The sequence below is a fragment of the Pan troglodytes genome, chromosome 7 (genome assembly GCF_028858775.2).
Source record: "Pan troglodytes isolate AG18354 chromosome 7, NHGRI_mPanTro3-v2.0_pri, whole genome shotgun sequence".
NCBI lineage: Eukaryota > Metazoa > Chordata > Mammalia > Primates > Hominidae > Pan > Pan troglodytes.
The window spans coordinates 34856636-34875489 of NC_072405.2; the positions used below are offsets into that span (position 1 = coordinate 34856636).

The following is an 18854-nucleotide window of genomic DNA, read 5'->3' on the forward strand; positions in this document are numbered from 1 at the left end:
GCTACCACCACCTTCCAGCCTCTCCTGAGCTGGGGGAGACTGAGCCCCTTCCCCTCCAGGGGCTGCACAGGCCACAGAGCACTGGGAGGAGGACCAGAGTTCAGTGCAGGAAGATGGTGACAAGGTATTCAGTAAGGACTCTGATGTTCAGGCTGGTTTGTATAGATACCGTGGAATGTCCAGAAGGTAAGTTGGAAGCATGGCATAGCTGGGAAAGGAGAGCAAAGCCGAGAGCTGCTGAGCAAAGTCTTGCATTTCGGATGGGCAGCAGAACCCAAGAGGAGGGGTGGCCTAGTGGACATGGTGGGTGCAGGTGCATGGCAGGTGACACCAAAGGCCTAAAGAGGCAGGAGGCTGATGGCCTCAGTCTTCACCAGACAGCACTGGTGGAAAGTTATCCTCAGCAGTGATTCAAGAATCTTGGAGCCTGTATTTGAGAGTCAGGACTAGAGAAGTATGAAATATAGGATGAGACCACCCCTTGGAGAGTTTGCTTGGGTGAGTGGGAGATGGCGTTGGGCCCCCTTGGGACATTCCTCTTTAATGGGCTGGTCTGCAGGATGTATGGCCCAGTGAAAGATACTCCCCCATTGCACTTTAGAAAAAAGAAGGAGAAGCAATTTCAAGAAGGCCAAAGGCAAGAGGAATTTCCCCCCATATACCTCCATAAAATAAAAGGTGACTTCAGGCTGGGCACGGTGGCTCATGCCTATAATCCTAGCACTTTGGGAGGCCAAGACAGGTGGATTACCTGAGGCCAGGAGTTCGAGCCCAACCTGATCAACATAGTGAAACCCTGTCTCTACTAAAAATACAAAAACTTAGCTGGAACGTGGTGGTGCACCCCTGTAATCCCAGCTACTCGGGAAGCTGAGGCATGAGAATCACTTGAAGCTGGTAGGCAGAGTTTGCAGTGAGCCGAGATTGTGCCACTATACTCCAGCCTGGGTGACACCTTGTCTCAAAAAACAGAAGAAGAAGAAGAAAAAGGGTGACTTCAGCCCAGAAAAGCAATATTCTACCTTCAGGGTCATTCACCCTTGGCAGAATAGAGTCTGGGAATTTATCTGTACAGTTACTTTCCTAAGCAAATGAGCTGGGGGGTCTCTGAGGCAACTGACCTCCATCTGTTGTTTCTGTATATTTTAAAAGAGAAATCGATGATGGGTGGACCAAGCTCTCCCTTGTCCCCAGAGACGTAGTTCAAGTATTCTTGTTCAAGCATTTTTTTGCTTTCAGGTTTTCTTGCCTACAGGATTCTAAGACCTTTTGGCTTTAGCTTGATTTTCTTAACTTATCTCTCAAAATTTTTCAGTAACAAAGCTCCTTCTTCAAGCAGTAGTTTATAGAGGCCACGATATAGGAATCAGAAAAACTCAGGATTTTATTAGCATATATTTATTTTATAACTTCACATTTATAACATTTTACTTTGTATACCGTCAATAAATGACAATGAAACTATTTTCATAAATACAAAAACACATGAAATTAGGGTGTCATGGTAACCACTGCATCACTTTGGTGGAACAGTATTAAAAATAGAATTTAGAAAGATAAATGATCACAAGTGATACCTTTTAAAAAATGCTTTTCTTATAATCTCAGGATATTTTTCAGTTAAACTGAACCACAATCAGAAAAAATAAGTAATTATTTAAAAGTCAAACCTCTAACAATTGTCAACAACTGCTGGAAGAGTCATCACAAATATAAAAAACAACAAGCACTCAAATTTACAATAAGAGCTGAAACGGTTTCTAACACCAGGGTAGACTGGAAGTCAACTGGAAGCATATTAGCTTGTTACCACACAACTGTCAGAACAATAAAGAAAGCATGCATTGAGCAGACAGGAACATCGTGAAAATCCTAAGAGCTTCAATGTATTGAGGGCTTTCTGTGTTCCAGATGTCATGCAACGTGCTTAAAAAGCATTAAGTCATTTGTTCATAACAACCGTGTACTCTCATCTTCTTATTTTTCAGATGTGGAAACTGATGTCTAGAGAAGCTAAGCAATTTGCTTACATTATGCACAAATCTACCACAAGACTACACATCAACTGTGTTGGAGCTTTGCCTAGCACATATAACTAAATGGTGCTCATCTGCACTGCACTCACACACTTACGTGATACACAGGTCTAATCTAAATACACAGGTCTGATCTACACAGCCATGTGGTGCTACCGCTTTTAAAATCTGTGAACAATTAAAAGAAGTTTGGATACGTACACAGACACCATAAAGGAAACTTTGCTCTAAGGTCTGCACAAAATGAGCCAATCTGAAAATAAAAGTAAACCTGGTGGTGAATGCTGATGTGTTAAAATTTGGTTATCAGCCCATTTGAATCTAGCTGCATTTACTAGAGATTTAAAGAGTTTAGCCCAGGCATGGTGGCTCACACCTGTAATCCCAGCACTTTGGGAGGCCGAGGTGAGTGGATCACTTGAGGTCAGGAGTTCGAGACCAGCCTGGCCAACATGGTGAAACCCCATTTCTACTAAAAATACAAAAATTAGCTGGGCATGGTGGTGGGTGCCTGTAATCCCAGCTACTCGGGAGGCTGAGGCACGAAAATCGCTTGAACCTGGGAGGCGGAGGTTGCAGTGAGCTGAGATTGCACCACTGCACTCCAGCCTGGGTGATAGAGCAAGACTCAGTCTCAAAATAATAATAATAATAATTTAAAAAATAAAGAGTTTAAAATACATTTTGGAGATGGAACTGCTAGAAAATCTGCAGAACTGCAGAGCACAATTTGAAAGTCATCGTGATGGTAGAGGATGGACTAGTGTGAGTCAGAAAGTTCTGGGCTTCTGTCTAGGCTCCATCACTTCTTAGCATTTTGGTGTTGAGGAGACCACTTAACCCATCTGAGCTTCGGTTTCTTTCTCTTTATAAAGAGCAAAATTATACCACAACAGGGTGGCTGTATACATTCAATGAGATATACATGAAACACTTTGCACACAGTAGGCCCTCAATAAATGTGAGTTCCTTTTCTCTCCTCTTCGTCCTTTGTTGCCGTTAAAAGCCTTCTCTAAGCAAACCAGCCTGCTCACTAAATCCAAACCTGCCCTAAACACCCCTGCTCTCAAGCATGCAGTCCCCTCATGTCCCCCTTTCTTTGGGGACACCTCTCAGGCTGTGGACCTCTGGAAAGTAAAGCTTAGGTTGAGTCATCTGTGTCTTCAGGGCCTGACACAGCACCTAGCTCTGGGACCATCCATCTGACACCTAGCAGAAAGGCAGGAAGAACACTTCCCAGGTTAAAACAACAACAACGACAACAACAACAAAAATCTGCAGGCAGAGGTGGTCCTATTCACTGGGTGATGACACTTTTACTGGGGTGATGAACTTATTTACACAAAGGGTTAGTTAGCCTTTTACCTGTCTAGATCAGCTCCTCATCTAGACTGGAACCTCTCTGAGGGCAGGGCCCATTTTGTAGGTTTATAACTGCTCAACTGCAGGTTATAGCTGTAGTCTTGTAACTCCTTGTACAGTGTCTCACAAAGCCAGGCACTCAGAGAGAATTTGCTGATTTGAGAAAGGAAAACACCTGACAAGTCAAACAGCTTTATTTTTCAAACATTACAAAAGGTATTTTTTTTTTTGACTGCCAATTCTTTCTTCTATGGTATGGGCCAATTCTGGTCTATTTGGGATTATTTAAAGAAAATTGGAAGTACAAGTGTTTCAGATTCCTTCAGGCTTACTATCTAATATTTGGAGTTTAATCTTTTGTTCATTAATAATCTACATAGGGTCTAAGAAACTCCTAGATATTTTTTTCTTAAAAAGAAAAATCAAGGGCCAGGCATGGCGGTTCATGCCTGTAATCCCAGCACTTTGGGAGGCCGAGTTGGGCACATCATTTGAGCCTAGGAGTTCCAGACCAGCCTGAGCAACACAGCAAAACCCTGTCTCTACCAAAAATACAAAAGAATAGCTAGGCATGGTGGTGCATGCCTGTAGTCCCAGGTACTTGGGAGGCTAAGGTGTGAGGATCACCTGAGCCTGAGCCTGGGAAGTCAAGGCTGCAGTGAGCCGAGATTTTTGTGCCACTGCACTCTAGCCTGGGTGATGAGAGTGAGACCCAAGAAATAAAGAAGAAAGAGAAAAAGAAAAAAGGAAGGAAGGAAAGAGAGGAGAGGAGAGGAGAGGAGAGAGGAGAGAGGAAGAGAGAAGGAGAGAAGGAGGAAGGGAGGGAAGGAAGGAAGGAAGGTCAATAATTGGCTTTCATGGTTTGATTTCAGTCCCACACATTAAAGAAAAAAATTTTTTAAAGGTCTTAGCCCACTGGCTGTGGGTCCTGCCCCCAGGTGGTTTTCAGTCGTCTCCCTCATGATTCCAGCGGCCATAGCCATCTCGTTCCTCTGGCTCTTCGATACTCTCATTCTCAAAGGAGGCCTCTTCCTCCTCTTCTTCCCGTATTACCTTCATTAGCTCAAGGAAGCTGGGGGGCGGGCCCTGATCCTTCAGCTCCCTAAGCCGGCACCACAGCATCTGGTTAAGAGTGGCCCCAGCCATGACCTGCTCCAGGCGGACCTGGTCCGCAATACGCCGAGGGATGGCGCGTTTCTCCACCGCTCTCCGGAGCAGGGTTTCTAACCGTAACACATAGGCTGAGACCTTCTCTCCTTCCTCCTGATAGGTCTTCAGATACCTCACCTGGGCTGTCCTGCGGCTCTCTAGGCTCCCAAACACTTGCTTAAAGGCCTCCAAACACTCTTCTACACTGATGGACGGGTTGTCTGCCTGCACTATGTGCATGAGGTCCAGGGCAGGGCCCCGCAGGCTTTCCGCCAGCCACCTTTTCTTTTCTGCCTCTGTTACTGGCCACTCTTTGACTATCTCCGTGGCCTGTTCCAACCAGACCTCAAAGGACTCTTCCTCTGGGGCTGGGACAGCACTCCCTGAGAATACTCGCAGTTTCCGGTATCTCATGGGTAGCAGGGGCTGAGGCGCGTGTGCCATTGCCTGTCCCAACAAATGGGCCAGTAATTCTGGTGAGATGCAGGGCACTGTGGCTGGAGACACGCCCTCCTGCCCCAGAGCTCGAAACATACCCGAGACCGTCTGCCCCTCTTTTTCTAGAAACAGGTTCAATCTTTCAAGAAACTCAGTGTCCTGATTAGGGGTCTTAAAGATCACCTTCCAGACACCCCCCTTTCCCTGGACCTCACTGGGAATGGCCGAGACATCAGTATCTTCCAGAAGCTCTAGTAAGACAGCATTGGCATTCTCCTGCTTCCGGAATATCTTGCCAAGCAGTCTATACCTGCCCAGAGACTTTAAAGTCTCCTGAAGGATCTCCTGAATCTCAGCCTCCTCATAGTCCGCCGGTATCCCCGTAACCATCAGTGACTTCTGCTCATCCACACTCATTATCCTGCACCAGTCCTCTAACAGTGCCAGCGCCATTGTCCTAAGAATTGACCCACTCTGACTCTACAGGCACCAGTTTGTTAGTGGTGCAGCTATGCACTGACTTAATATTGAAAATATCCTGGATGAGCTTCTAACCTTAGAACCCACCAATGAATGGGTCCCAGACTAGGTCACTCAAAGACAGTCACAAAGTTTTCTGGACAAATGACCCTGGCCTACTCAGTGGCAAGAACTCAGGACTTCTTGTCTTTAGGCCTGACCCAGGTGGGCAGGTCGTATCTCAGTTCTAACCACACCTGTGCCCGCAGCTCTGAAGTCCGATTGCCAGTGATTTTCTCAAAGATGCTGGCAGCCACGTGACGCTGACCCTCCTCTGATAGTTGAGGCACCTGGGACAGCTGCTTTCTCCACAGCCTCCTGGTCTCTGATGTTTCGTCTCTCTCCAGTTGATGGGAAAATGCCTTCCACTCTGGCACCCAGAACTCTTGAAGAGAAGCCTCCCAGCAGGGCGGCTTGGACCCCTGGTGAAACAATGTTCAGTTTTACTACACAGCACTCTCTTTCCTTGGAAGCATCCATACTCTAATCTGGAATGGAACTGGGGGCAGATGGCGGTTCTGCTTTACACTGCGCTTGCATTTGTCCCACTCTGTCAGACCCCTTCTTTGCTCACTGTGACTTTTTTTCTCTCGAGGACTCCAGTGAAATCTGGTGTCCCCACCATATGCTCATCAGACCTGTTGATTAATGTCTGAGCCCCAGTTAAGGACAGGATTCAAGGTCTTTGCCATTGAAAGATGAAATCAGGAGATGTGGCTAAATACCTGTTGATGTGTTCCCGAGTGTTCCGCGAGAGGTGAGGAGCTTATTTATTCACCTTTTAGCACAGGAAGACATCACCCACCTCCACACAGTGGTGTGTCTGGCTCTTAGCTCCAGCCAAGCCAAGCTGCTCTGTTACACATAAACAATAAGAACAGGTATTTATGCTTCATTAATATTCAGTAGGAAGACCGTTAATGCACTCATTCAAAAATATGATAATCCTTCACAATACTACTCAATATTAAGTTGCTTTACCTCTTTGATTAACAAAACTAATGAGGAATCACTCAAACGTTTAAAAATAGTTTAATCTAGGTATAACAATTCGGGGAAAAAAATCTCAGGGCCGACTAAGTTAAATCGGGAATTATGAATTAATTCTCTTTTGTTGTGTCTGGAAGGCTTTGCAAACACACATTTGGGCTTTGCTTTTGCTATGAATGGTAAGTGAAAGAGTTTGAAGGTTTGTCCCCTCCAAATCTCATGCGGAAATGTGATCCCCATTGTTGGAGGTGGGGCCTGGTGGGATGTGTTTGGGTCATGAGAGTGGATCCCTTATGAATGGCTTGGTGCCATTCTTGGGGTAATGAGTGGGTTCTTGTTCTATTAGCTTCCTCGAGATCTGATTGTTAAAAACAGACTGCCACCTCCCTCCCCTCACTCTTGCTCCCTTTCTTGCCACATCTGCTCCCTCTTTGCTTTCTGCTATGACTGGAAGCTTCCTGAGGGGTCACCAGATGCAGCTGTCAGCACCATACTTCTTGTACAGCCTGCAGAACTGTGACCCAAATAAACCTCTTTTCTTTATAAATTATCCAGCCTCAGGTATTCCTTTATAGCAACACAAAATAGACTTAAGACAATAAGTTACTAACACAACACTCTCCAAGCATTTGTTTCTGTTTCTGTTTTTTGAGACAGGGTCTCACTCTGTTGCAGAGGCTGGAATGCAGTGGTGTAAACACGGCTCACTGTAGCCTTGATCTCTCCTGGGCTCAAGCAATCCTCCCACCTCGACCTCCTGAGTACCTGGGACCACAGGCACATGCCACCATGCCTGGCTAGTTTTTTTAATTTTGTGTAGAGACGCAGTCTCCTTACGTTGTTCAGCCTGGTCTCAAACTCCTGGGCTCAAGCAATCCTCCCGCCACAGCCTCTCACAGTGCTGAATTACACACTTGAACCACCACACCCAGCCTTTCCTAACATTTGAACTTTAACCCATCATTTGAGAAAAAAGAAAAAAGGAGGAAGCACACCTATCAAGGATTTTGTTCTGGAGAACCTGTGAGGATTAGAGAACGTAAAAAAGTTAGAGTTGGCCAGGCGTGGTGACTCATGCCTGTAATCCCAGCACTTTGGGAAGCCAAGGAGGGTAGATCACCTGAGGTCAGGAGTTCGAAACCAGCCTGGCCAACATGGCCAAACCCCATCTCTACCAAAAATACAAAAATTATCTGGGTGTGGTGGCACGTGCCTGTAATCCCAGCTACTTGGGAGGCTGAGGCAGGAGAATCGCTTAAACCTGGGAGACGGAAGTTGCAGTGAGCCACGATTGCACCACTGCACTCTAACCTGAGTAACAGAGCAAGACTCTGTCTCAAAAAAAAAAAAAAAAAAAAAAAAAAAGAGTTCCTAATACCTCCCAGTTACTGCTGCAGAGTGTGTGTTAAGGGGCTACAACCATTTCCCCCTTGGCCTAAACATCTTCATCAATTCGAATGGGGGCCATACGCCACAGTGCTGTCCTGTAACTCTATCAGCAGTGCTCCTGCTGTGGGAACATCTCCTGAGTCTTCTGGGAGGTGCTGAAGGGCACCAGGGGTGCCAGAGAGCCAGGAAGGCAAAATGCTGCTTCACCCCTGTGCCCAGGAGCCCCAGAGACCTGAGACTGCTGACTTCTCCATGCCTGACTTTTCCTTTCTAAAATGTGGGGACTGTGGGGGAGGGCCAGGTGAAGTGGCTTACACCTGTAAACCCAGCACTTTGGGAGGCCAAAGCGGGAGGATCACTTGAGCCCAGGAGTTTGAGACCAGCAACATAGTGCGACCCTGTCTCTACAAAAAGGAAAAATAAAAAAATTAGCTGGGCGTGTGGCACTCGCCTGTAGTCCCAACTACTTGGGAGGCTGAGGAGGGAGGACTGCTTGAGCTGAGTGGGTCAAGGCTACAGTGAGTTGCGTTTGCACCATTGCATTCCAGCCTGGGTGACAGTGTGAGACTCTGTCTGAAAACAAAAACAAAAACAAAAAAAACAGCTGGGGGCAACCTCCCTCCCCACTGGGATATTTAGAGGAAACAGAGAATGTAAAAAGACACTGCCCAGGAAAAAGCATCTCTATGGTCTACAGAATGACTGCTATGCTGAAGTTAGGCTATCTTCAGATGACTCTTCCTCCCAGTGTGACCTGCAGTGTGACCTTCAAATAAAAACATGGCAAGAAACACCCTTGATATACAATAGGGCCATGGATGGAAATATCTGGATACGGTAGAAATAGAAGAACCTTGTATTTTCTCACATAAAGGGGGTCACAGGACAAGCTGGAAAAGAAGCCAGACTTTGAGGTGGAAGACTCCCACTGGAATTGCTGGATCATTTAACTAAATACCCAACCTTGGCTATGCGCCCCAAGCTCTCTAAATCTGTTTCCTAACCTGGAAAGCAGTGCTGATAAGGCACGCATCTCACAGTGGGGCTGTGAGTAGGAAATGATGTAATTCAGTTGGAAGCGCTTTTTTCAAATGCTTTATTCAAATGCAAAGCACATCTGCCGCTAAGTCCAAAATGCCCCCTCCGGTTCTCTCAGCCCCTCCACTCCTATATTCTTCTTCCCCAGTCTGTTTCTCATCCGGAGACGCCTTTCCACCTATCAAGATGGGCTGATCTTCAAATTGCGACTGGTTGTCCAGCAGATGTAACTATATTCACCAAACTATCTCTCACAATTGGACTGTGGGGGTGGTTGGTAACCGCATTTAATCCTGGGCTGACAATGGGACTGGATCCCTGGTTACACGGCCCTACGCGGTGGCCCTGCGGTAAACGGCCTCTCAGCCCAAACCCACCCTGGTTACTGAGCATGCCCAGAACTCCCTCCCGGGCCACCAAAGGAGGGGCACCATTTCTGCAGGATTTTGCCACTGTGGAAAGAGAGGCGGAGCTGTCATCGCGCAGAGGCAGGGACTGATACGCGGAAAGGACGTGGAGATGGGAATAAGCAATGAAGGACCAGCATTGACCGTGTTAGGCACACAAATCTAATTGCCCCCTGGTTACTTACCAACCCGGTGGCCGTGGCTCAGCTACTGCACACACACACCAAGTTCCTACACACCTTTCCCCTGCTTGGCCCCACACAATTCATGGCACTCGCAGCCCACATCCTACCTCCTACTCCGCACCAGATGCGCACCCGCACTTACTCCACAAACACGTGGCATCTGGTAACCCGGGAAACGCTGCGACTGTGGCGCAGTGCGCAACAGGGGCGGGGGAACCAGGCGGGGCTCTGGGGCGCAGGGGAAAGCTGGAGATTTGGGGAGGGGGTTTCAGTTTGTTTTTTCTCTCTTTTTTTTTTTTTTTTTTTTGGTGGAGGAAGCAGAATAAACCAAATCGCGACACGTTCCTGCGCCCTTCTTGGCGCAGTGGCGCAGACACGGTCCATGGCGCCTTGCGCAATAGAGTCGGTCTGCACCCCCTCTTTAAGTCGTGGCCCTGGGCTGGAATTCCCGACTGCACTCTTTGCTACACCCCCATAGACCAAAGACCTGCGTCTCTCTCTATATTCCTCTCCCATCTGCTACGCCCCTCTGAATTTCTTCCCGCCATGTTGTGTGCACCCCCCCCCACTCCCTCGTCACCCCAACCACACCAAAGTGGATGCACGAAGCGGGAACCTTCTCGTTTCAGTCTCTGCTCCCTGCAGCCTGCCAAGGCGAGTGGACAAACTGAAGCTGGGGTGTCCAGCGTCTTGGCTGCCCCCCTCCTGTCCACCCTGCCTGTGCTATCCTTGCTCATCTTCAGTGCCATCCCGCTTCCCACACCCTGAGTAGCCTGGCGCCCGGCTTGTCCCCTTTTCCCATCCATCAGCTCACACCCAGGATAACGGGGCGGGACCCCTATCCACAGTGCGCCCTCGCCCCCGGCCCACCTCCGCCATGCGGCGGGGCAGAGGCGCCTGGGCCAGGCAGGTGGAGGAGAGGGGCACTGGGGCTTGGGGCTGCGTCCTGGGGTCCTCACTCCGCGTGCCCTGCCCGATACTTACCCAGGCGCGGAGAGCGGTCAGCGGGCCCTCCGCTCCGCATCCATTAGCTGGTGGTCTGGCCGCTTCACTTCCGGAGCGCGGGGCTAGGGGCGGTGCCGCCCTCCCCTCTCTCTCTCCTTCCCTCCCCTCCAGCCCTCCCCTGCGCACCGCTCCCCTCCCCGGCGCCGCGCCCCGCCCGCGCCTCCCTCCTCCCAGCGCTGCTGGGAACTGGCAGCCTCTCGGCTCCCGCAGCCGCAGCGGACGCCCTCCCAGATCCAACTTTGCCGCTTCCCCGAGCTCGCGCTGTAGCCGCGGGGGGCGTGGGCAGGGAGGGGAGAAGCGGGGTCAGGGGGAGGGACCGGGAGGGTGGGTCGCCGGCTCGCCAGCCCTCCTTCCTTTCTGTGCACCTTGCGGTGGGCGGCGAACGGCAGCCGCGGCAGCAGCTAGGGGGCTTGTGCACACAGCGAGAGAGACTTAGGGACTGGCAGACGGACGGACGGACGGCGAGGACCCTACCCGAGCCCCCGAGCCATGGCCGAGAGAAAGCAATCCGGGAAGGCGGCAGAGGACGAAGAGGTCCCTGCTTTTTTTAAAAACCTGGGCTCCGGCAGCCCCAAGCCCCGGCAGAAATTCTGTGGCATGTTCTGCCCGGTGGAAGGGTCCTCGGAGAACAAGACCATCGACTTCGACTCGCTGTCGGTGGGCCGGGGCTCGGGGCAGGTGGTGGCTCAGCAGCGGGACGTCGCCCACTTGGGCCCGGACCCGCAGCCGCCGTACTCGCGGCAGGGCCGGCGCGCCGGCGGAGAGCCATCTGTTGAATCGGGCCGGAAGGTGGAGATCCGGAGGGCCTCGGGCAAAGAAGCCCTGCAGAACATCAACGACCAGGTCGGTGTGGGGGTGGGGGGTGGAGACGGAGGACGGGGCGCGGGGATCGCCCCTCCCTCGCCCCTGAGCCCGGCGCGCCCGCCTTCATGCCCCGCCCTGGACCTCGCCTCCCGCATCTGCACGCGCACCCCGCCCTACCCGCCCCTTCTCCGCGCAGGGTGCGGCGAGGCTCGGGCTGGGCGGTGGGCGGCCGTGCGCCCACAAAGGCTGCCCGCGTCTCCTTGAGCTTGAGAGGTGGGGCGTGGGCATAGGGAATGGGCTGATCCCCTGCTGGGGCGGGCGGTGGTCGTCTGGGAGGGGGTTGGCCGCGGTTCCATTCTTCTGAAACCCTCCCGGGCGGCTTCCGATTGCAGCTGCGGCTGGGTGCCCCACCCTTTTTTTGAGGCGGCTCAGAGCGTGCGGTGGAGGCTTTGCATGAAGGCCCGCGGCTCCCCGGTGGTCGGGAGGGGCGGGGGTTCGGACGGCCGCTCCCTACAGCCTCCGCCCGCGCCTTCTGCGCTCACGTCCCGAGCTCCGAGGCCAGGACCATGGTCAGCGCCCCCCGGACCCCCTCCGAGCACTGCACCGCCCTTGACTCCTGCTCGCAGCGTGAGAAGAGCCAGGAAGGCTGTGGAGTCACCCGAGGAAACCGAGACGCTCCTAAATAGCCTATGTGGGGAACAAAGTTCCAATAAGTGTCTCAGCCAGGGCTTCACAGAGCGCTCCCCAAACCGCTATGTGGGAGGCGCTTTAGGAAGCGGGGAACTAAGTGGATTATGTTCAAAGGGTCAAAAAGACAAGAAAAGGGGGAAAACCCCTCGCACTCGAAATAGACTGTCGAAGAAGACTAAACCCCCTTTTATTGTGTTAATGGGGGAAACAAAGGCCAATTTGGTCACGCTTGATTTTAGAAAATGTTTGTCACTTTCTGACAAATATGAACAGTGAGCATTTTCAGCGCAGTAATAATCTCACACCACAATTCTTTCTTTATCTGAGTGATCCTTACACTAGTGTAATTCTTTTCCACAGCCTTAATTTCTTAACTGATGATTTACAATGCAAAATGTTTTAACACGTTTTCCGTTTCTCTCCCATGCCTGCTGGTAAAAATAATAAGTCAATCAATGAACGATTGTTGATTGAATACCTATTGTGCGCCTTGCCTTGTAGGGCAGAGGGAAGGTTAGTTATACAAAGTGCAAGAGGTTTCTTCTTCTCAGAGGGCTTCCAGAGTAGTTGGGAGTGGTCTATACATATTCAGCGAGGGATTCCACAAGCATTTACATTTGTGTACTTACAGTGACAGCCTTTGAGAACAATTCAGAATTGGTGATGATGGTTGGGGCATGATTTGACTGTTTGCTGATGTGACATAGAGTTTTGCAGCTTTTGACTTTTGTAGGGTCAAGTCTAGGAAAAACAAGGCATTTGCTGTCATTTGTAAAAGGTGACACAACTAATAATTTATATCCAACCCCAGCCCTGCCCTCTAATTTATTCATATAAGGGAGTGTCTCATATCCATATTTCACTATGAGTCAACCAGAAGAAACTAAATCCAAAAAACTTGCTTTGTTCCAAGTGATCAGACAATTGAAGTAAAAGTTTCTAATAATGTAACTTATACTGAAAGCTGAGTGAGTGTGTGTGAAACACTTCCCTGTGTGAATACATTGAGTGAGGGCCAAAATCATATAGCATCTTGGTTGAGTGAGTAGCCTCATGCATGGCGAGTTGTGCTGGTGATTGTGATGTCCTAGAGAAAGCAGAAAAACAACTGGAGAATAAAGAAGAAATCATGTAAAAACTGGCAGATCAGAGGATAGGGGTTGAAAGTGGCCCACCCCTATCATGAATTAGAAGTCAAGTTTGAAAGGCATAGTTTTATCGGGTTGAATAACACTTCTTTTTTCTTGGCCATTTAGAAGCTTAGATATATGAAATTCTAAATTGTAAAACTAAGGCACGCAGAGGGGGAGATTTGAAGAGAAAATACTCAAACAAACCACAAGGGAGTTTTAGATTGCAATTCACATTGATTTCAGTTGCCCAGTTATTAGTAACAGAGGGCGATTCTAGCTTGGCCTTTCTGCAGCACCTTCCCCTGAATTTTCATGTTTAATCTTGCCTTATCATATAAGGCCTACTCAATGAGATTTTGTCATTCACGACTAAGAGCATTTACCTGGATCAGTACTTGCAATGTTTCAATATTTCATGTCTTTAGAAAAGGGGAAAGGCTGTGGCTATACATGTGTTTATATTTATAACAATGTGACTTCCGAAAAGCTCAACTGGCCCACCATTTTGACTGAGTTGACTTGTCATTAGTTGGTTTTCAACGAATGAGTTGGGTGAGTGCCAGCATCTCTGTGCATTCTAATTGGAAGCCCTGATGCAGAGAAAGGTGGGGGAGATTGAGAATGGGTGGATCCTGGGACCCTGACTCACACCATCCCTCCTCTCTTGCAGCTTTATTTATGTGTTACTAATGTATGGTCAGATGTGGCTTTGCTCATCTGTTGCACTAAGAGGCCTACTGTTCCCCTAACAAGGCTTTGGGAAGGGAGAGAATAGGCTTCCTTGACCCACATGCCACATGGCTCGTGGAAGATGGGAGATGTTGGACATGTGCATTTGCAGGAACTAAATGAAATTATATTCAGAGTATGAGCCAGACAGCACCAGAAAGCGATGGGTGTGGCTTGACTTGGCATGTCAGATTTTGGCGGAGGAAAAGAGCTGGCATAGTGGTTGTGAATGAGGAAAGCCTCTATCTTGTTACTCTCTTTTCCCTATAAGTCCTCTTTGGGCTTCAGTGAGGTTACATTGATCACCACTGTGAAAGACTCTGAGCCTCTTGGAAGAGAGAGAAGAAAGGCATCTCTGTTGGCCCAATCCCCCCTTGTCAGTGCCCAGGGGTCCTTCAGCCTCTTCCCTTCCTCCTAGGAACTTCCTCCATTCCACCCCAGACACAGCGTAGCCAGAACCAGTGGCTCCACCAGCGATACTGGACCATAAGAATGCTTTTCAAAGGGGCCTCTAGGCCCTTTTCCCAGCAGCAAACAACCTATGCAGGCTGGAGTGACAGGGAGTGATTCTCCTCCTCTCCAGGGCAGGTGCCACTGAATGAACTGCACAGTGCCGCTGAGCTTGGCAATGTTACTGAGTCTGTGAAGTGCTTTCTGGTGCTCCCTTCCATCTGGGTCCCCATCCCTTCTCCCTGTGTTGAATCTCTTCTGGCCCTGGGAGCCCAGTGCTGTGCTGCCCTCTAACTGTACAACGTCATCCCTACTCCATCCCCATAGCATGCCCCTTCTAGACCTTTCTTCTTCCAGAGGGCAACAGGTTCTAAAATCAGTCTTGGCCTCCCTTCTCCCATTCAGAATTCTTAACTTGCATTAATCTTAGTTAAAGAGAAATTCCAATGATTAAAGCCATCTGCTCCTCAGGCAAACAACTGATGCCCAAGTTGTCCCCAGAGATCCGTGTCTGATAATAGACTAGCCTGTTAAACAAAACGAATGTGTGGTTAGTGGGGTGTGTGGTGGAGATTTGGAATAAAGGCAATACCTTGATACTTTACAGGTCATATTGGTTCAAAACAGGAGATACGAGCATTTGTGTGTTCAGGATTCCAAAAAACCTAAGACCCACCCGGGTTCAAAAGGAGGAAAGTGGGGGTGGGGGATAATTGGAGAGGGGAAGGAAAGGATGAAAATCCATAATTATTATTTGCTCTTGATTTCCCAGCTGGTTATTGAACTAATCATATAATTAGTTAAATTAAAATAATTTTTACATAGCATAAAATTTGCCACCTTACCCATTTTTAAGTGTACAGCTCAGTGGTGTTAAGTGTATTCACATTGTTATGAAACCAATCTCCAGAACTTTTTCATCCCCCAAAGCTGAAGTTCTGTACCCATTAAACTGCAACTTCTCATTCCACCTCTTCCCAGCCCCTGGCAACCACCATTCTCTTTTCTGTCTCTGCCAGCTTGACTACTCTAGACTCCTCATATAAGTGAAATGACACCGTTTATGTTCTTTGCGACTGGCTTATTTCACTTAGCATAATGCCCTTAAGGTTCATCTATGTTGTAACATGTGACAGAATTTCCTTCCTTTTTATGGCTGAATAATATTTCTATAATTAGTTAAATTATAACAAGTCTTTAATGATTTAAAAAGTTGTTATTCAATTAATTGGCCTGCAATAATTAATTGTGGCAGGAAGTAAGAAGGATTAGATCTGGGACAAAATAGGCTTCCCCAGGTCTGGGGCCTATAACCTAACTAGAAGAAAACTCCTACCAGCTAACCAGCATCTACCATCTTTCTCCTTGGAGCTCAAGGATAGAGAGGAGAATTGCTGTCATTGAACCGCCAGTGACAACTTCTGGCCATGACCTTTGCATATTATTGCATATGCAATGTTATGTGGTTCACAAACTCATGGCTCTATACCATGGAAATCAGGGTGAGGCTGGGGAGTTTTTCCAGCCTGGTAAAGACAGGCCACGTATTCCAGGGTCCTTTGATGCAAGCATCCCTCTTTACTTTCTTGAGCAAGAAGGGGAAGTCAGAATTGATTATAGATTCAAATGTGTACCATCATTGAATGTCAGAGCTTGCAAGAGACCTAATGATTGTTTAATTACCTCATTCTAGAAGTGAAGAAAGTGATGTCCTGAAAACTACTTCATTCCTTGGAGCCCAGGTGATAGTCCCAGGACTGGGAGAGAGGTCTCTTGTTTTCAGTCCCACTGCAGTCCTCTACCAGTAAAGCCATGTGATTTATGTAGCATTATATAACTCTAGAATGTGCTTTTAAATTCTAGATTCTACATTTTAGAATGTTTAGAGTATATTATTCTATTAATAAAACCTTGCCCCAACACTGTCTGATACAGGCATTATTTACTTTTTGTAAATAAGGAAACCGAGATTTAGTGATATTTACTTAGCCAATTCCTAAGGTCTTGCTATTTAGTAAGTATGTAAACTAGGATTTGAACTAATATTTCCTAATCTAGTATCATATTTCTTCCAATAGTCAATTATGTGGCTCAGTTACACTGCCAGAGATATGTAGTAAACATAACGGTACAATTTAATTTTGCAGGCAAAATATGTTACATCCCATTAAACTCCATATTTTCTATGGGGTAGGTCCTATTCTAAATGCTTGGTATGGACGATTTTGTTAATTCTAAGATGACTCTATTAAGTAGGTGTTACTCTTATTCTTATTTTGCAAATGAAATATATAAAGGTAAAAGTAAATTGTAAAATGATATGGTTTGGCTGTGTCTCCACCCAAATCTCATCTTGAATTGTACTCCCATAATTCCCACATGTTGTGGGAGGGACCTGGAGGGAGATAATTGAATCGTAGGGGTGGTTTCCCCCATACTGTTCTCGTTGCAGTGAATAAGTCTCACAAGATTTATAAGGGTTTTCCCCTTTTGCTTGGTTCTCATTCTCTCTTGCCTGCTGCCATGTAAGACATGCCTTTCACCATCTGCCATGATTGTGAGGCCTCCTCAGCCATGTGCAACTGTGAGTCCATTAAACCTCTTTTTCTTAATAAATTACCCAGTCTCAGGTATGTCTTTATTAGCAGGGTGAGAACAGACTAATACATAAAGCAACTTACTAATGAAAAGCCAGAGGCAGGGCCTGAACCCCAGGGATATGTGACTAGAGAGTTTTTTCTATCACTCTAATATATACTGATTTGCTTTTGATATTAATTATTTTTTCTCATTTTATCTCCAAATAATGTATTCTTGCAAAAAAGTTCTGAATGCCTGTTTTTTTTTTTCAGTGTACTCTTTGGAGCCATTTATAAAATGGACTGTTGATCTGTCTTTATGAATGTGCCCTAAACTGCTGACATTCTGTCTATCATTTTTTAAAACACAAGAAATGTCTTCAAATATCCCCGGGACAAAAGCCAGCTGTGATAGTATGAATGACATGCTTTTCTAAGATTAGAAATTAGAGCAATGAGATGACAGTGTAATTTTTCTACTTGATGTAAATCATTGTCTTAGGCTGTGACAACAAATTACCATGACCAGGTGGCTTGAACAAGAAACATTTATTTCTCATGGTTCTGGAGGTTGGGAAGTCTAAGATCAATATGCTGGCAGATCTGGTGTCTGGTGAAGACCCACCTTATGGTTTCCAGATTGCCATCTTCTCCTTGTGTCCTTACATAGTGGAAGGGGCCAAGGGAGGTCTCTGGGGTCTCTTTTATAAGGTCACTATCCTGCTTATGAGGGCTCCACCCTCATGGCCTATGTTCCTCCGAAAGGCCCTACCTGCTAATACCATGCCACTAGGGGTTAGGATTTCAACATAGGAATTTTGGAGAAGGGAACACAAACACAAAGTCCATAACAATCATGAAATACAAGCAAATGAAACTAATGAAAGAGTCATCAATAAAAGCATTGGCAGGTGGGACTGATGGGCACTTGATTTAGTTGGTTGCAGTTGGTGGTAACCTAGTACCATAGGTACTGCACACAAATACTGTCTTACGTGCAAGTGCCTGGTCTTAAAGGTGGTTTGTGTTTGTTTTTGAGAATATGCAGATAACCTGCATGGGCTCTGATTCTGAGGGCACTCTGCAGAAAGCACTGAGTGAAGCCAGCTGGTAGTCCTGGCTCTGCCATTGACTGACTGTGTGACCTGCACAGTCATCTAACCTCAGTGGTCATTGGGCTGTCCTAGGAATGTCTAATGCTCCTTCTATCCATTTCCACTGAAGGCTCTGAAAGAAAGCTATGCTGCCCATGGCTGTTCTTTTTTTTTTTTCTTATAATCGAGGCAAAATTGACTTAACATAAAATTCTTATTTTGGCAGGTTTGAAATGTACAATTTAATGGCTTTTACTGCATTCACAGTGTTGTGTAACCATTGCCACTGTGTAATTCCAGAACATTTTCATCACCCCTCCAAAAGAAACTTTGTACCATTAAGCAGTCACTTTCCTTTTCCCATTCCCCCCATCCCCTAGCAATCACTAATCTGCATTCTGCTTTTTTTTCCTGAGTGGATTTGCCTATTCTGGACATTTCATAGACATGGAACCATACAGTATATGGCCTTTTGTGTCTGCTTTTGTTTTTCACTTAGTATAATGTTCTCAAGGTTCATCTATGTTGTAACATGTATGAGTGCTTCCTTCCTTTTTAGGGCCAAATAATGTTCCATTGTTTTGTATGTATCCTATTCATTAGTTTTTCCAATTACTTGATGGACATTTGGGTTGTTTCCACCTTTTGGCTTTAGGAATAATACTGCTATTAACATTTTTTTACAAGTTTTTGTTTAAAGATATGTTTTCAAGGCTGGGCACAGTGGCTCATGCCTGTAATCCCAGCACTTTGGGAGGCCAAGGTGGGCGGATCACTTGAGGTCAGGAGTTTCAGATCAACCCCATCTCTACCGAAAATACAAAAATTAGCCGGGCACGGTGGCACACACCCGTAAT

At 47.2% G+C, this 18854-nt stretch overlaps 2 protein-coding genes across 3 annotated transcripts in view; one reads left to right on the plus strand and one right to left on the minus strand.

Moving 5' to 3' along the window:
• Window positions 1-1382: 1382 nt before the first annotated feature.
• Window positions 1383-10611, minus strand: PNMA2 (PNMA family member 2). Of its 2 annotated transcripts, none has more exons than XM_009455061.4 (3): window positions 10498-10611; window positions 6230-6359; window positions 1383-5926 (listed from the first exon to the last, which is right to left on the minus strand). In XM_009455061.4, exon 3 carries the CDS (start codon window positions 5436-5438, stop codon window positions 4344-4346), a length of 1095 nt encoding a protein of 364 aa, XP_009453336.2. In that variant the 5' UTR covers window positions 5439-5926; window positions 6230-6359; window positions 10498-10611; the 3' UTR covers window positions 1383-4343. The 2 variants fall into 2 exon arrangements, with proteins under 2 accessions (XP_009453336.2, XP_009453337.2); XM_009455062.5 differs by lacking the exon at window positions 10498-10611 and adding an exon at window positions 9514-9675.
• Window positions 10612-10712: 101 nt separating this feature from the next.
• The window catches only part of DPYSL2 (dihydropyrimidinase like 2), a 140954-nt gene continuing 132812 nt past the window's right edge, over window positions 10713-18854 (plus strand). Inside the window, exon 1 of the mRNA XM_001161598.8 lies at window positions 10713-11361. Within this exon, the coding sequence (XP_001161598.2) occupies window positions 11008-11361 (354 nt within the window). The 5' untranslated portion in view covers window positions 10713-11007. The remainder of the gene's footprint in view (window positions 11362-18854) is intronic.